This window comes from Pan troglodytes, chromosome 1 (assembly GCF_028858775.2).
Source record: "Pan troglodytes isolate AG18354 chromosome 1, NHGRI_mPanTro3-v2.0_pri, whole genome shotgun sequence".
Taxonomy (NCBI): Eukaryota; Metazoa; Chordata; class Mammalia; order Primates; family Hominidae; genus Pan; species Pan troglodytes.
Window position 1 is genome coordinate 194143688 of NC_072398.2, and position 15561 is coordinate 194159248.

Below are 15561 nucleotides of genomic sequence, written 5' to 3' on the forward strand. Positions count from 1 at the left end.
GATGGGTAGACCAAGGACTCGGCACCCTGTTTTCTGTGTCCATCCAGGTTGGGGTGTGGAGTCCTGCCGACGGGCTCAACATCACTGAGATTGCCAAAGGCCGAGGCCCTAATGTCACTGACTCTCTGACAAACAGATCACTCATTGTCACCACAGTGCTGGTAAGAGCCTGCAGCCCCTGCAGGAAGGACTGTCCGACCTGGGGGTGGGGTGGCCGTTTGGGGTGGAGAGTCCCCTCTATCCCCTCCACCCAGAAGATGGAGGCTGCAGGTAGGTGGAGACTTTTAGAGTCAGCAGGAAGCTCTCAGAGAGCAGCTGGAGCACAGCAGCGCTGCTCGCTGCCACGGGCGGAAGCCGCTGCGTTTTTGTGTCTCACTCCCACTCACTCCCCAAGTCCTTGATGTCTGAGTAGGAACCATGCTGGATGGTGGAATTAAGGGGGTTTGACTGCCCATTGCAACCTGAGTGAGGATCCGCCTCTCCCACCCCAGTTCCCAGGCAAAAGCCTTTCCCACAAGTCACCCCAGCTGTGGTGGGTGCTGTGGCCACACCTCGAGAGCCCAGCAGGTGCTGGGAGCCTGTACACATGCCGCATTCTGTAGTGGCCCTTCCGAGAGCCGTCAGCCACTGCCACACCCCCTGCCTGGAATCACACCCCATCTTCTCTCTATTCCCCAACTGAATAGCACAGCCTTCTCCTGACCCATTTCAAACCAAGAAGCAACTCTGGGGGCCTCCCATGGGCTCTCTGCACCTTTAAGCTCACGCGTGGGCAGGAGGACAGACCCAGGCTGCTGGCCTCCTTGTGCTGCCAGTGCTGTGCCCACTCCACCTGTGCCTGTCCCTCCTGGAAGGCCTCAGAGGTGTCCAGAGACTCAGGACAGATCCTCTCAGGGACACAGCCCTGCTTTTGGGGGCTCAAGCCGAGCCATCTTGGGGAGAGGCAGCCCAGTCACAGCCTGGTGAATTATGACTGAAGACCCTTTGAGGACAATGCTAGCTCTAGTCAGCTCCGACTTATAATAAAGCAAATATATTTATAAGGACCATATGCTGGGGTCATTCCTCTACACCAAAGGGAGTTCAACCCGTTTTGGATATAGCAAGGCTGCCTTGGAGCAGAACCCAGGACAGGCTGGTCACCCTACACCTGGCCCCTTCCACGGTGCGCAGATGGAGCTTGTTCTCACCCATGTGCCCTCAGAGGCAGCTGAACCAGGCCCTACTGGGTGGCCCTACCTGGGATGATTCACCATATATGTGCTTGGTGGCTGGGTGGCAGATGTCATGGAACAGGAAGGGAAGTAATGGGGAAAAAACCATTCTTCCAGGTAGCCCAGTGAGTGGCAGATACCAGGCATCCTGTCGGCATCCAGAGATAAATGTTAGCCTGTGAGTCTCACCATCAGCCCTCGGGGTTAGGATGATTGAGAGAATCTGAGCTAAAGATGATGGAGATCTCACGGTGGCTCCAGACAAGCTGCCCACAGAGCCTGAAGAGGTGGTCTTAGGGGACACCTGTCCCCCTCTTTGGGGCAAGACCCCTACTATCTTCTTCCCTAAAACCTCACATTCTGCTGGCCTTTATTGATCAACTTTTTGTTAACTAAACAAATATAAAAATCAGTCTGCTAAAACCAATAAGCAAAAATATCTCAAGAGGAACAGGGTTAAAACAAAAAAAAACCTGTGATGTAAAAATGTAAAGGATGAAAATAAACAAATAACAAGAGCAAAGGGATTAGGGGGAAGACTAATGGGCAATTAAAGGGATATTGATGTGGATAAAAATAGAAAAGATAAAGGAGGGTTAAAAAGAGAACAAAATAAAAAGGTTAAAAGGAAAATAATAAAGAGAAAATGAAGATAAGGAATGAGATAAAAAGGAAAGATAGTAAGAAAGATGAAAAATTAAATAATTTATAGCTCTGACTAGACAAGGTAAAAAATGTAACACCCAAATGTCAAAAAGCAAAAGGATAAAAGTGTGACAAAGCTAAAATATAAAAGGGTAAAAATAAAATAATAAAAAGGTGCTAAAAGATTAAAAGCAGAGCTGCATAAAATGTGAGATATAAATAAAACACTTTTCACAAGGCAAGATTAAAAAAAGGTAAAACTAGGATGATTTAAGAGATTAGGAAGAGAGATGATTAAATGAGCTAAGGTGAGTCAGTCACAAAACAATACTCTGAACAGTAAGAGGCAAGCTAAAGATAATATACCAAAAGGATACAAAATATAAGCACCTTGAAAGATCATGGGGTTAAATTTTATTAAAATGGTAGCAGCCTGATTTCAAGGGCATAAAGCCCTTCTGCAGGGGCACAGGGGATTTTTGCTACATAAGCAGAGGCAGAATCCAGGAGACACCCCATGCTCTCGACCTGTGAGTGCTTACAGCTTCTCTGTCAATACTTGCAGCTTCTTGCAAAGATCCCCGACCTGCTGTGCTCACTGAATCCCCAGAGGTTGCATTCCCAGTATCCTGCTGGTTCCTAGGTAGCCCAGGGCTAGGAAAGGAGAGAACCCCTCTTGGCTCATAGCCTGGTCACAGCTCCATCTGTCCCACAACCTCTCAGCTGCAAGGCATCTGGGCAGATACAACCCCAGAGATCTTTGGGACATGCAGTGCCACCAGGACATGAGGAAAGAACAGTTTGATGATCAAAAGCACAGACCTTTGGGGTAGAGTCCTGGCTTTGATGTTGATTTGCCATATGACCCTAAGAAATTGCTTACCCGCCCTGTGCCTCAGTTTCTCCACCTGAAAAAGGGAGGTGTTAATAATTGCACCTACTTCATAGAGTTCAGAGCATGAATGATTAATTAAGTGGCACAGAGTGCGGTCTAAGTGACAGCTGCTATTGTTATTCATTATTATTGATTACAAATCCAGTCCCCAGTGAGCTCAGCTTGAATACAGCATGCTGAGTGAGAGATCTTGAGAAAACCTCCACTTCTGTCCACAGGCAGAGCCCTGAACTTCACCAAAGACCCCTACCCATGGCCACAGAGGTGATCTCTAGCACAGGCTGTTCCGTTACAAACTTAATTTGCATTTGAGTGCCTTCCAGGTTCATGGCCATTCCCTGGCTCACCATAGTCCCCCACTCTGCCCCCCAGCCCTCCCTATTTGTTTACACTGGGCTGCTTCTTATAGTTGTGTTTCTCAGCTGGCCATTGGAGGCATTAGGGTTTGCAGCCTCATGGGTCCCTCATAGTCCTAGTCTCCTACTGAGATATAGAACTCCAGATCAACCACCACCTCACCTTCTACCTTGGCCACAGTCTCAGCTCCTAAAGCAGATATCCCACCGCCTATGGATGGGGCCACTGACCATCTTAACCCCATCATGTAGTATCAAATACTCACATGGCCTGGGGGTGACTGGTGATTCAGCTGTCTCCATCCCCACTGCCCAGAGATCACTGGAGGGTGAGGTGTGCTTCCCCCTATGGGGCAGTGAGAGAAGCCTACTGTTTCCTGGAGGCAGGAGAATGGAGGGAATGACCTCTGGAGTATCCCTGATGGGGATAGAGGATGTGACACAGTCTTTACATGGGCTTCCAAGAAAGTCTGTCTAGCCAGAAGTGTCCTTGGAGTCTCCTGAGGAGAGATGCTCGCTCCCATGCAAGGACTGGCCTAGGGCCCCCTGAAACTAGAGCTGCTCCAGATGCTCCAGAGAATGTTCCCAAAAGGCTCTGCATGGTCTGCATGTCTTGGAGCCCTAGAGGATGCTCTCAGGCTTGGGCTGTTTGGGACAGCTAAAAGGTGACAGGGAGTGGCCCAGCCCCAGCCACTGTGGCTGAAAATCCAACCCCATGCTTCGCAGCCTGAATGTAGGGCTAGCACCTCCTGCTGAGAGCACAGCCCCAGCCTGTCTGGGAGGATGTTGTCAGGGCAACAGTGCTTTGAGTGACAGGCAGGTCCCAAGGTACCAGTACACAACATCAAACTGCTCTGCCCCTAGGGAACAGGGCCTGGATCCAAGACCCCTGATAAGGGGGAGTTTCTCCTCCCCTTTCTTTCCCAGGAATCTGGTGTGGCAGAAAGCAGCAGCTCTGTGTGAGCTGCCACCAAACCTACCTGCTATTCTCCCCTCTCCTAAACCCCCAGCGTTAGGTGCTAAAGATGCCTTACCCTGGACAGACAGATGGACAGAGCCCTGGCACTGCCCTTTCTGGCCCCTCAGAGCCACTGGCAGCCTTCCCCATTCCTGAGATCGAAACAGCAGCAGCAGGAGACTGGATGCCTGCCCTCCCCCGCCCTCTCACCGCCCGGCCCCAGCCTCTGTTCTGGTTCCGCTCTTCCACGAGCTCATGAAAAATTCATCTGCCCAAACCTCAGCTCACACACTGAGAAAACATACCCGGCCCACTCTTGGGGGCCCAGCTTTTGAAGGTTCAAGACTCGTTTGGCTGCCGATGTGAGCCACGGTGTGGGCATGCGTGCGGGTGTGTGGGTGGGTGTAGGACCAGCTACACATGGGTATCTGGATACTCAGTGATGGGTGAATTTGTGCCATGTGCACATCGTGACCCACATAGCCTCAACTGCCTGCCAGGCAAGCCCAACACTCAGCACCCAGCAGCAGGAGAGGGGAAAAAGCTGGGACTAGAGTGTTGGCTGGGAGAACTATCCCAGGCTGGGAACCATTCTAGGCCCCTCCTGCTGGAAGAACAGGACTCCTGATACTGTGTGCTGGTTCTAACTGGTTAAAGCCAAGGCCTCAGGTCCAAGGTCCTTGGCCTCTGTGTCTGAGAAGGGCTAGGCAGACAGGACATCTGAAAATGTGGTGCATTTGTGCCAAGGACATTGTATATACTTGTGCGTGCATGTGTGGCTATGGGCTGATATTACCTGTCAGAAAGGAGCTTCAGAACCCAGATAGCAGGTAGCTAATCCCTGGATCCTTCCCAAATTGGGGATAACCCCCAAGACTCCCTCTTCCAACTCCATGGACCCTGTCACTGGGAAAGGCTTAGCGCTAGGCCTGGCTTGCACGCTGGGGTAAGTGATCGGAGAGAAACCGGACCAAGAGCCCTGACAACGGAAAGTCAGAAACGGTTATTTTTCTGGACCCCTGTTTTCCGTGACTTGTTGAAGAGAAATATTACCCCTGTTCCTATGGCTGTTCTCCCAGAGCAATAGGAGAGCGTGAAGTTATGAAATTGAGGGCACCTTCACTGAGCAATCGATTAGCAGCCGAGAGAGCTTGTGAATTGGCTGTCTGGACATTTCCAGTAATAAATTGTGAAATAGTCCATGAATAAGTAGTTGGCGGAGTTCAGAATTACCCCCTAGGAAATGTTGCAGGTCTAGAGACACATTACTAAGGCGAGCACCATTTTAATGCTCTGGGCTTTGGCTGTTAAATATGTATGCCATCCGCAAAGCACTTCCCGAAATTAATGGCATTTTACAGCTGCTCTGAAGGCAGCGTATTTATATGGAGATGTATAGATTCTGGGGCTGTGGTGGCTTCACAAATGAAGTGCTAATTTTAGAGGATCAGGCCAGGGAGGGGCGTGAAGACAGGGTCAGGAAGTGAGCTATCTCAGGGACCTTTCCTGAAATGGTTTTCCACTATCAGCCATGAGTTTTAACCTTTGATGACATTGGGCGTGGCCTCTAGGCTGCAAAGGTCACTGCAGTAACCCGCCAAATAGCATACAAGAAAAAGATAAGGATGATAATGATTAATAATAATAATAATATTGGCAGCTAACAGTTGCCAGGCACTATTCTGAGTGCTTTTCGTAGACTGACTCATTTTATCCTCACAACAACCTTGTAAGGCAGGTTCTATTATTTTCCCCATTTTACAGAAGGAGATAAATTTTGCCTAGGATTCTGTGTGTGGTTGGTGGATCCTCTGGGAAAGATGGTACCTTCTCTCTAATCCTTTCCATCAGCTAAAGTCAGGGCCACCAGGTGCAGTGGTGCAACTTGTCCATTGCACAAGAGCATCAACCAAAAGACCCTGCTCGCCAGGCCCCATGCCAGGGTGCAGGATCATTGCCCAGAGATGAATTTGCATGAAGGCAGTGTGTGGACCAGCCAATGTCCTCCTTCCTCCAGCCTCAGCACTTTTCCCAGGCCCCACGTGGACTCTTCTCCAACCTTGTTGAGCTGCCTACTTGGTTGGAAGGCGAGTGAGAGAGGCACTGAGATTAAGCATGGCGCCTAGCCGAGGGTCCAGCTTCCTACCCAGTTAGACTCGGAATCCCTGGATAGTCGGGAATCCCTTGGGTATTCAGAGACCGCCCCACCCCCACCAGTTCTTTCCCTGAAGCATCCCAAGGGACTGTTGAAAAGCTCCAGTGGATCAAGCATGGGGCAGGATGGGATCTAGAGAAGTAACACCGCTGGGAGAGAGGGCCAAAGGCTCAAGCCTGCTGCCACAGCAGGAGCCCAGCAGGAGGCTACTGGTGAGCATCTGCTCCTAGGACCTCTGACAAGGGTCTTCACCGGGTCTTCCACTGCCCATCCCACCCAGGGGCTCATGAGGTCAAGGGAATGGCCCTGCCAATTGAGTGAAGGATGAGGCACCTCCATAGTTAAGCATGTGTCTTAATCTGGGCATGCGGACATGAGCTTCCTGGTTTCCTTCATTCTGTCAGCTAACCATGGTCACACAGCCACTGCAGACTTGAGACATTCTGTCACGTTGGGGTGCTGAGGCAGGTCTGGGGACGTTTGGCTGACAGAAAGAGGCCTAGGAGCTATAGGCAGGAACAGGGCAGGGGGCGAAGGAAGGAGGCTCAGGCGAGTCAGAAGAAGACTAGAGTTGTCCAGGAACAGGCTCTGGGATGGCAGCCCTTTACCTGATTTGGGGATCTGGAAAAGCAGATTAACTCCGGAAGGTCTGACCCCAGGGAACAGACAGGAGAGCCAAGCCAGACAGAGGTGCAGCTGACTGGGAAGGATTGGAACTGGATCCCATCACTGTAGTTCAGTTCCTGTGTGATTTTGGGCAACTTACTGACCTTCTCTGAGCCTGAATTTCCTCATCTATCACATAGGGACAGTGTTACTATCTTGCAAGCTAGTGAGGCTTAAGTCAAACAGTCTGGGACAAAGAGTTTAAATCAGTGCCTGGTGCAGAATAGGAACTCAATTGTGTTGAATTTTCTGGGAGTTCAACGCATCCATCATGGACACGGGATGGGGCTTTGTGAGTGAAGCCAGATAGACGGTGCCGGCAGAAGCGTGGACTTGCGTGTTGACCTGGATTTGGACTTGCTGCATCAGAGCCCACAGTTCCTCACACTGCATATCTCGACTGGATGAAGTGGATCACCTCTCTCCACTGGCTCTTCTGCCTCTTCTCCCAGTTATTCTTTGCAGGGTTGCCAGGGGTTTGTTTCTAAATGAGAAATCAGACAAAGTCATGCTCTGTTCAAATCCGGTCCCAGGCTCCCTATCACCCAGAAAGAAAGAAGCCTGTGGCAGGTGGAGGGGGTGGATGGTGGGGGGTCTGGCATGGGACAGGCATCTCTGACCCACAAGCACCTTCCTGGGGATCACCTGCCCCTGAGGGAGGAGCACCATGGGCCTCAGGCACAGAACTCACACTCTGGGGTCACACTAACCTGAATTCAGATCTTCTCTCGTGCCGGCTAGGGGTGCTTGCACAAGTCACATATCCTCATGAACTTCACTTTCTGCATCTATAAAATGGGATTATTCATACTCACCCCAGAGGGCTGACATTAAGGTGAAATGAGGCGATACCAGCTCCTGTCTGCTGAGCTCTGCTGGACTCTGTGCTAGGCCCCCCACGGGCATAAACTCATTTGCTAACTGACCAGTGCCCGGCACAGCTACCTACCGATGAGCTGTCCCTGTTATCAGTAATCACTCCCCTGGGATCCTAACACAGGGGACTGAGGAGGTTCTTGGAAAGAGAGAACGGCATCCAAGAGCATGTAAATCTAATCTTTTAAATTGGAGTTGGAAGAGAAGTTAGAGCAGACGGCTTTCTGAAGGGCTTTTTACAGCAGCGTCCTCAGACTTGAGTGGACATCAGAATTCCCTGGAGGGCTTCTGAAAACACAGATCGCTGGGCTCTCCCCAGAGTTTCCGGTTCAGTTAGGTCTGGGGTGGGGCCTGAGAATGTGCATTTCTAACAAGTTCCCAGGTGATGCTGATGCTGCAGGTGCAGGGACCACACGCTGAGCCTCTATTACTAGTGCAGCAAAGAGACCATGGGCCTTGGGATGGGTCTCCAGTTCAAAGCCCTGCTCCACCGCTCACTAGCTCTGTAACCACTGGGCCGTTAAATCAGTAAGTGCCTACTGAGCTCCCGCCCTGTACCAGGTAGCCATTCATGAGGCCCCCAGCTGGCTCTCAGGACATGTGCTTTCCCGCTCCTGACTTCACGGGCCCTTTGTCTAAGCCACTCCAAGGGGTTTATAAAAACATGAGCAGAGGTCCTAGCCCTGACTCTCCAGTGCAAGCCTGCCTCCGCCCTAGCTGCTCAGTCTTCGTCACACCCTGCCCGTCTGTCTCTGCAGGAGGAGCCCTTTGTCATGTTTCGGAAATCAGACAGGACGCTATACGGGAATGACCGGTTCGAGGGCTATTGCATTGACCTGCTAAAGGAGTTGGCCCACATCCTCGGTTTCTCCTATGAGATCCGGCTGGTGGAGGATGGCAAGTACGGGGCACAGGATGACAAGGGCCAGTGGAACGGCATGGTCAAGGAGCTCATCGACCACGTAAGCATGGATGGGAGCACGGGAGGGTTCAGGACCCTGGGGAGACTTGGCCAAGCACTGTCTGCACCACAGGGCTGGGCAGCCTGGCAGAGGAAGGCCCTTGGGACAGGAGTGATGGAGATGACTGCTGCTGCCTTGCTCATACTCCCAACGCCATTCCCCTCTGTACACACACAGATGCACTGGCCTCCATCTGATTCAGAGCCGGCCCCACTGGCATCTTTGATGAACTTGCTCTGGAGGAGGCCTGCGGCTTCTTGGTATCTTCTGCTCCTTTAAAAACCACCAGAGGATGCCCCAGCTATGGGGCAAGGCACCCACATGAGACACTTCACCAAATTCTTGGACACAGAGAGAAACCTGTCACTGCATTGAGTAACTCGGGGTCTAGTGGGAGTCCAGGAAGCTGAGAGCTGGGAAGAAGGGATGAGCAGGGCCTGGCTGGAAGCACCAGGGAGTCAGCCTCTTCCTCTGCCTGGGATCAGGAGAGGACTGAGGACAGCTGGGAGCCCAAGCAGGCAGGTGAGGGGGCAGGGGGTGTACCTGGGCTTCTTGAGACATTGGGAGGAAGAGGGAGAAGCCACAGGCTGGGGACACCACCACAAGGGAGGAATCAGGAGGCCCTGGGCTCGAGTCCCGGTTCTTCCTCATTAGCTTTGTGAACAGGGGCAAGTCACTCAACCTCTCTGAGCAGTTTCTCCATCTGTAAATTGGGCATGTTGACACCCCTTCCTCACGCGATTGTTGTCATAGTGGCACAAGACTGGGCCTAGAGTAAGTTCAGTAAGAGGGTCCCTGGTAAGATGCTGTGAGCAAACACATCATAGCTCTCAGACGCCCAGGCTGTGGCCCAGCAGGTCTGGGTTCAAGCCTCAGTTTTGTTGTGTGACCGGGTAAGTTCATCAGTCTCACTAAGGCTCAATTTCTTTATTTCTAAAATAGGAGTAATTGTTGCTGTTGTTAGAGACAGAATCACCCAAGCTGGAGTGCAGTGGTGCCATCACAGCTCACTGCAGCCTCAAACTCCTGGGCTCAAGTGAGCCGCCTGCCTTAGTCTCCTGAGTAGCTGGGACTACAGGCACAAGGCACTGTACCTGGCTAATTTTTTATTTTTATTCTTATTTTTATTTTTATGTTTTTATTTATTTATTTTTTGTGTATGTGGAGAACAGGGTCTCACTTTGTTGTCCAGACTGTTCTCAAACTCCTGGATTCAAGTAATCCTCCTGCCTTGGCCTCCCAAAGTGCTGAGATTACAGGCATGAGCCACCATGCCCTGCCTAAAATAGGAGTAATTAGCAACTATCGTAGCTCCTGTGGTTGTTGGGGGAATTAAATAAGGCACCATTTCCACAGGCTTACCTGGCACACAATAAACATGACCTGCCTTCCAGCTCAGGGCCCTCAACTTGACTGAAGCATTTTCTATCAAGGAGCTGCTGCGGAATTCAAGGACCTGATCCATACTGGACCCCTTAGATTCCTTCTCTCATTTATCCTTATAAAAGCCCAGTGAGGTAGGTACTGTTATTAACACCCATTTTACAGATAGGGAGACTGAGGCAGAGAGAGATGAAGTGGTGGAGCCAGAATTTGGAGCCTCCCTGCCTCGTAGCCCTGTGTTCCAGCTTCTGCAAAGAACCATCCTGACCCCAGGGGCCAGGACAGAGGGAGGTTCATGCAGAGATCTTTGCAACCCACAGAGTACCAGCCAAAGGTTTTTATGACTTCACCTCTCCAGGATGAGAGCAGGCAGCATTGGGGACTTCGGTTAAGCCCCCTTGCCTCGGTCTGAGAGGAGCTGCCTACAGAGACCTTGGAGGTCGCAAGTGGAGAGGGAGGCTGGAGCTCAAGGCATGAAGGCTGGAGCCTGGCCCAGTGGAGTCACTTCCTAGTCCCCAGCAAATTGGGCTCCTGTGGAAGTCTAATAGGAGACTCAAATGGTCAAGAGCATGAACTCGAGCTCGGTTTGATTCAAACTCTTCCACTTGCTAGCTGTGCATTCCTGGACAAGTTTCTTAACCTCTCTGTGCCTCAGTTTCTGCATCTGTAAAAGAGAAATGATATTAATAGGACCTACTTCATAAGATTGTTAGGAGGACTAAGTTAACATAGTGTATTACATGTCATCACCATGTCAGTATTTACTATTATTATTTTTATTTTTATCCTTACAACTATTCCTTGGAGGCTGGGGAGGGGGCTTCAGGAAGTCCCCTTATCTCTCTGAGCTGCACTTTCCTAACCTGACAGTGAGAATAATAATACCTGCTCCACATTTTTCACAGCTTGTTGTGAGCCTCAGAGGAGACAACTGGTGGGGAAGCAGCTTCTAGATTGTAGAATTCAATATAAACGGAAGGGAGTGGTGTTGTCACCGTTATTAGTAATAACTATAATTATTATGGAAATTAGTCAGCAGGCCCCAGAGGCATCTCCATCTTATCCACTCCCCTGCGTTTATGAGTGGGGCTTGGAGTCTGGGGCTCCGGGTAGGCTCTGAGGCTGTCATTTGCAGAGGCAAGCTGGAAGGGGAGAAGGAAGATCACGTGGAAGGTGGAGGCTGTGTGCGGAGGTGAGCGGGGCTGGGCCACCCTCACCACTCACAACATCTCCAGTGGCCCCACAGCTTTGAAGAGCTGTTTGCAAGCGAATGTGATCAGAGAAGCCCAGCATCAGCCTGACCTCCCTAAGCTGACCCTCAGCTGGGAAAAGGAGGGAGTGTCGTCCACGGCCTCCGAGTAGCCAGGCGGTGCTTTGGGAAGCCCAGTATTCATCAGGGTTACAGGCCTGATGAGACATGCAGGGGACCTTGTTAAGCCCAATTCCCTACAATTGATGAGCCTATTAATCCTAGCTTGGTGCCATTTTTAATAACATCATAACCATTTATTAGTGTCGTCAGATAATTAGTCTTCTCACTAGCCCATAGAAAGCATGTAAAGGCTTGGCAATATTATTACTTCCTTATTAGGGATCTGAATGTAGGCGTAAAGATGATGAATGCCCACCTTTGTAAGTGTCCGCCCCCCGGGGCCCATTTGGAGGCCCTGGGTGGAGCCTCTGACCAACAGGACTTAAAAAGCCCTTCCCAGATACTCCCTGCTCGCCTCTGTCCCATGCCACATGGTCTTCCAAGGGTTACAGAGGAAGATGGGGTGGCTAGAGGATGCATCGCCTTCTGCTGACACACTCGCCTGCCGCAAGTCACCTTGAACTATAGGGGCAACAATAAACACGATCAGACAGAGCAGTGATTATATCCTCCATCCCCCATCTCTCTTCCAAATTTCCCTCTCTCTATATTTACTGCCTACTTGTCTGTTTCCTCTTTCAAAAATCTTCTACTCACATCCATGCCTTAAATTATTCCCATGTGTTTTGATGACTCTGGAATCTAACCGAAATGGGTTCAAATTCTGAGTCTAGCACATTTCAGCTGACAGTGGGAAAGTTATTCCATTTCTCTGGCCTCCATTTCCGTGTCTACAAAATGGGGATAATAAAAGAGCCTCCTGCCTGGCATTGGTAGGAAGATTTAATGAGATATGGCACCAAAATGCTTCGCCAAGTTCCCGGTGCTCAGTAAATGCTCACTACACAGAAGCTGTCCCTCTCATCACTGTTCCTTCCAGGGACAGCCTCCCTGTCTAAAGTATGTCCATGATTGAATGCAATGGTCGTGGGAGGGTGGCCCCTCAGCCGTGGTCATCCTGCCAGGCCGCAGTAGTCCAGGACCTAGACCTTACCCCCACTGGATCCAAACAGGGAGCCTCGAGGAGCTGACTCACATTGATCAGACACACAGGGAACTGAGGCACCACCAAGGTGCCACCTTCTTACTTTACTTGGGGCATTGGCCTTTTCTGACACTGGGAGTCCCCATCTGCCATCCAGAGCTTCTGTGTCCTGGCACCAGGTGCCCAGGAGCCCACTTGGGGAGTGCAGAGGCAGAACCCCAAGAGTGGAGAGCCTGGAGCCAAGAGGAGAGCTGCTGCTGGAGAAGGGGGAAAGAGGTAGGCATTGAAGAGTCTCAGGTGCTGAACCGAGGAACTGGACTTTAATCCCGAGGGCTATGGAGAATCTGAACCCACTGAAGTGGAGCCAGGGGGTGACATCGACTTGGCACTTGAGGAAGGTCACTCTGCTGCTGTGCCAAACCTGAGCCAGTATGGAGGCCATCGCTGGGACCCAAGCAGGGCAAGTGCTGCTCTAGGAAAGGAGGGAAGTAGATGCACAGCCAGCAGACAAGCAGGAGAACTGATGAGGCTGGCGATTGGTTGGATGGAGGAGGTAGGGGAAAGCAAGGAGTTGCGGACAGGGCATGGAATTCTACTCTGGACAGTTAAGGAGGTGATGGTGTCCTGCTCACATCAAAAGCCCCCTGGAGAAACTGAGGATTTGGGAAACATAGTGAGGTCCATTTGGGATGTGTTGGGATTGGGGTCCCTGTAGATGGTGGCCCTGTGGCTGGGCACTTGGAGGAAGGAGCAGGGCTGGAGGCTGAGCTCTAGGAGTCATCAGCACATCCTGCAGGGAGCCTGGGAGGTGGAGACGACAGCTGCTCAGGGAGAGCAGAGATGAGGACCAGGGGTGGGACCCTGAATGGCACAGATGAAAGGGTGGAAGCCACAGGATGCCTGGGCTGGCAAAGCTGGAGGGGAAGGAAGAGAATCAGGAGAGCATGGGGTGAAGAAGGCCCAAGGAGGAGAGGCTACTAGAAAGGGGGGAGGGTCAGTGGCTGCAAGGAGGTCAAGGGAGGTGAGGAATGAGCATCCACGAGTTGGCACAAGTGTGACCTCCTGGGGGTACAAGGTCAGCCCCAGCAGGGTCCTTGAGTGCTCCTATTCTCAAATTTCACCCTCGGAGACCCAGAATTCTGTCCTGGCTGCTCTCCCAGCCCCCTGCATCAGAGCAAGAGGGAGGCTAACGGGGATGCATAAAAGCTCTGCAGGCCACGGGAAATTGATTCTTTTCTCTCTAAGTTGTTACATCTCACTGCAGTATGGATGGCTAGATAAGAAGTTTTCCCTGCCTCATAGATGGGGCTGGACCAAGATGAAGTATGGAACACAATGGAGACAAAGAGTCATCACTGGTAGCCTTAGCATATTGTATACTTTCCTAGGGAGAAGTTGCACCACCCACACATCCGCTCTGCTTCCCAGTAACACTGAGTGCAGACCAGGGAGGGTGGCACAGCTAGAAGTGCCAATTTCCCTGTGTGACTCTTCTTACCGACGGGGAGCACTTGATGGGCTAAACTTGGCTGCTGCCCCAACACCTGGCATGGGCTGGACACGCACAGAGCAGCCTTGCTGAATGAGGGACACGTGGGTGAACACACGGACTTGCATGCTTTGCCCAGAGGCATGGTTGTTGTGGGGTCGTGACTAGCTGGCTTCCCAGCCATGGTGTGTGAGAGGAGGGCCTCATGTCAAGGCCATGACCCCATTGCCCACCATGTCCACCATCTTCCAACCAGAAGCAGATCTGAGTTCTGGCCCGCAAGCATGGGTGTCAGGAGGAGCCTCATACCCTTGTTTGTGTGGCCAGGAAATGCTCTGCCCAAGCTACCTCCTTTGGGCTGGGCCAGCACAATTGCAAGTAAAGCATGCTGGGAGCTCCCCTAGGGCAAGTCAGAATCCTGGAGGGGACAGGGCAGTTGAGGGCAGGGGAAACTGCAAAGCTGGACTCTTGTTGGAGCAGCCAGGTTGCCCAGAGCAATGACTGTGGAGCCCTGGGGGAGCTCGGGATGTCTCCAGGGTCTGTCTGGGGAGACCAGGGAAGCAGGTGAGGGGTGCAGGAGGCACTTGGGGCCCCATCGAGAGTCACTGCAGAACTGTCAGCTCCAGAATTCAGTGAGCAGAGATCAACCTGGGGAAAGGCTTGGAAAGAGCCTGGCAGGGGTCCAGGTCCGGACAAACAGGTGTAAGAGAGCAAGAGGGCTTGAGGGATGAAGGGAGTATTGGGGGAAACCGAGGTCAGAAGGAGCAGCTGAAACATGCAAGCTCCCCTGCTGAGGATCATTCCTTCCTTCATCAATTGCATGAAAGTTGATTGAGCAATGTCTCAGCCTGGGAGCCTGCAGAGCAGAGCCTGAGGCAGGGGATTATGCCATTACTCAATTAGGGGTTGTGATGCCAGGGAAAGAATGAGGGGAAAGGGCAAGGGATGTGGAGCAGGAAGGAGGAAGGCAACACAAGGATGTGTTATTGAGCTGGTTGCCATAGAGGGTGACTAATGTCTCAGTCTGTGAGTCTGCACCCTGGAAAAACTTTACAAAGTGTGTCTCAGGACCATCTCTTGGGGTAAGCAGAGGAAGGGAAAACAGGTTTATCCACCAGCTCCTGACTCCCATGCATTCTGGGTTTGGCATGGTGGCCATGGGAACCAATTGGGATCTTGCAGCAGCGTCTATGAGAAACCACAGGGCTGGAGGCCAGAGGTGGCCAGTTGGGCAGGCATTGAGATGCTGTCAGATTGGACCTGCATGAGGTTGGCCAGAGCCAGAGGATCTGAAAGGCTGCCTGAGAGGGGTCTGAGCCCAGACCCAACTGATAATGTGCCAGACCCAGAGCAGTGACTAGGGAGTGAGGGTGACCCAGGCAGACATGGTCCTTACCCTCCGGGGGCAAACAATGAATCAGACAAGTGATATTTCATTAAGATTTTGATCAGTGCTGCAACGGGAAAGATAGAGGGCTTTGAGAGTGTACCCCGAGGAAAAGGCCTCAAGCTTCCCTGAGGAAGTGACTATTAGGCTGCGACCTGAAGAATGAGGAAGAGATGTCCCAGGCAGGTCTAAGACACATGTCTGGGTGGATGGCAGAG

The 15561-nt window shown here is 51.6% G+C and overlaps 1 protein-coding gene across 2 annotated transcripts in view; it reads left to right on the top strand.

Moving 5' to 3' along the window:
• Nucleotides 1–15561, top strand: part of GRIK3 (glutamate ionotropic receptor kainate type subunit 3) — a 238704-nt gene that overhangs the window by 183828 nt on the left and 39315 nt on the right. For both annotated transcript variants that reach the window (XM_016959390.4, XM_524666.9), the window contains 2 exons: nucleotides 48–161; nucleotides 8524–8727. In XM_016959390.4, the coding sequence (XP_016814879.2) occupies nucleotides 48–161; nucleotides 8524–8727 (318 nt within the window). The remainder of the gene's footprint in view (nucleotides 1–47; nucleotides 162–8523; nucleotides 8728–15561) is intronic.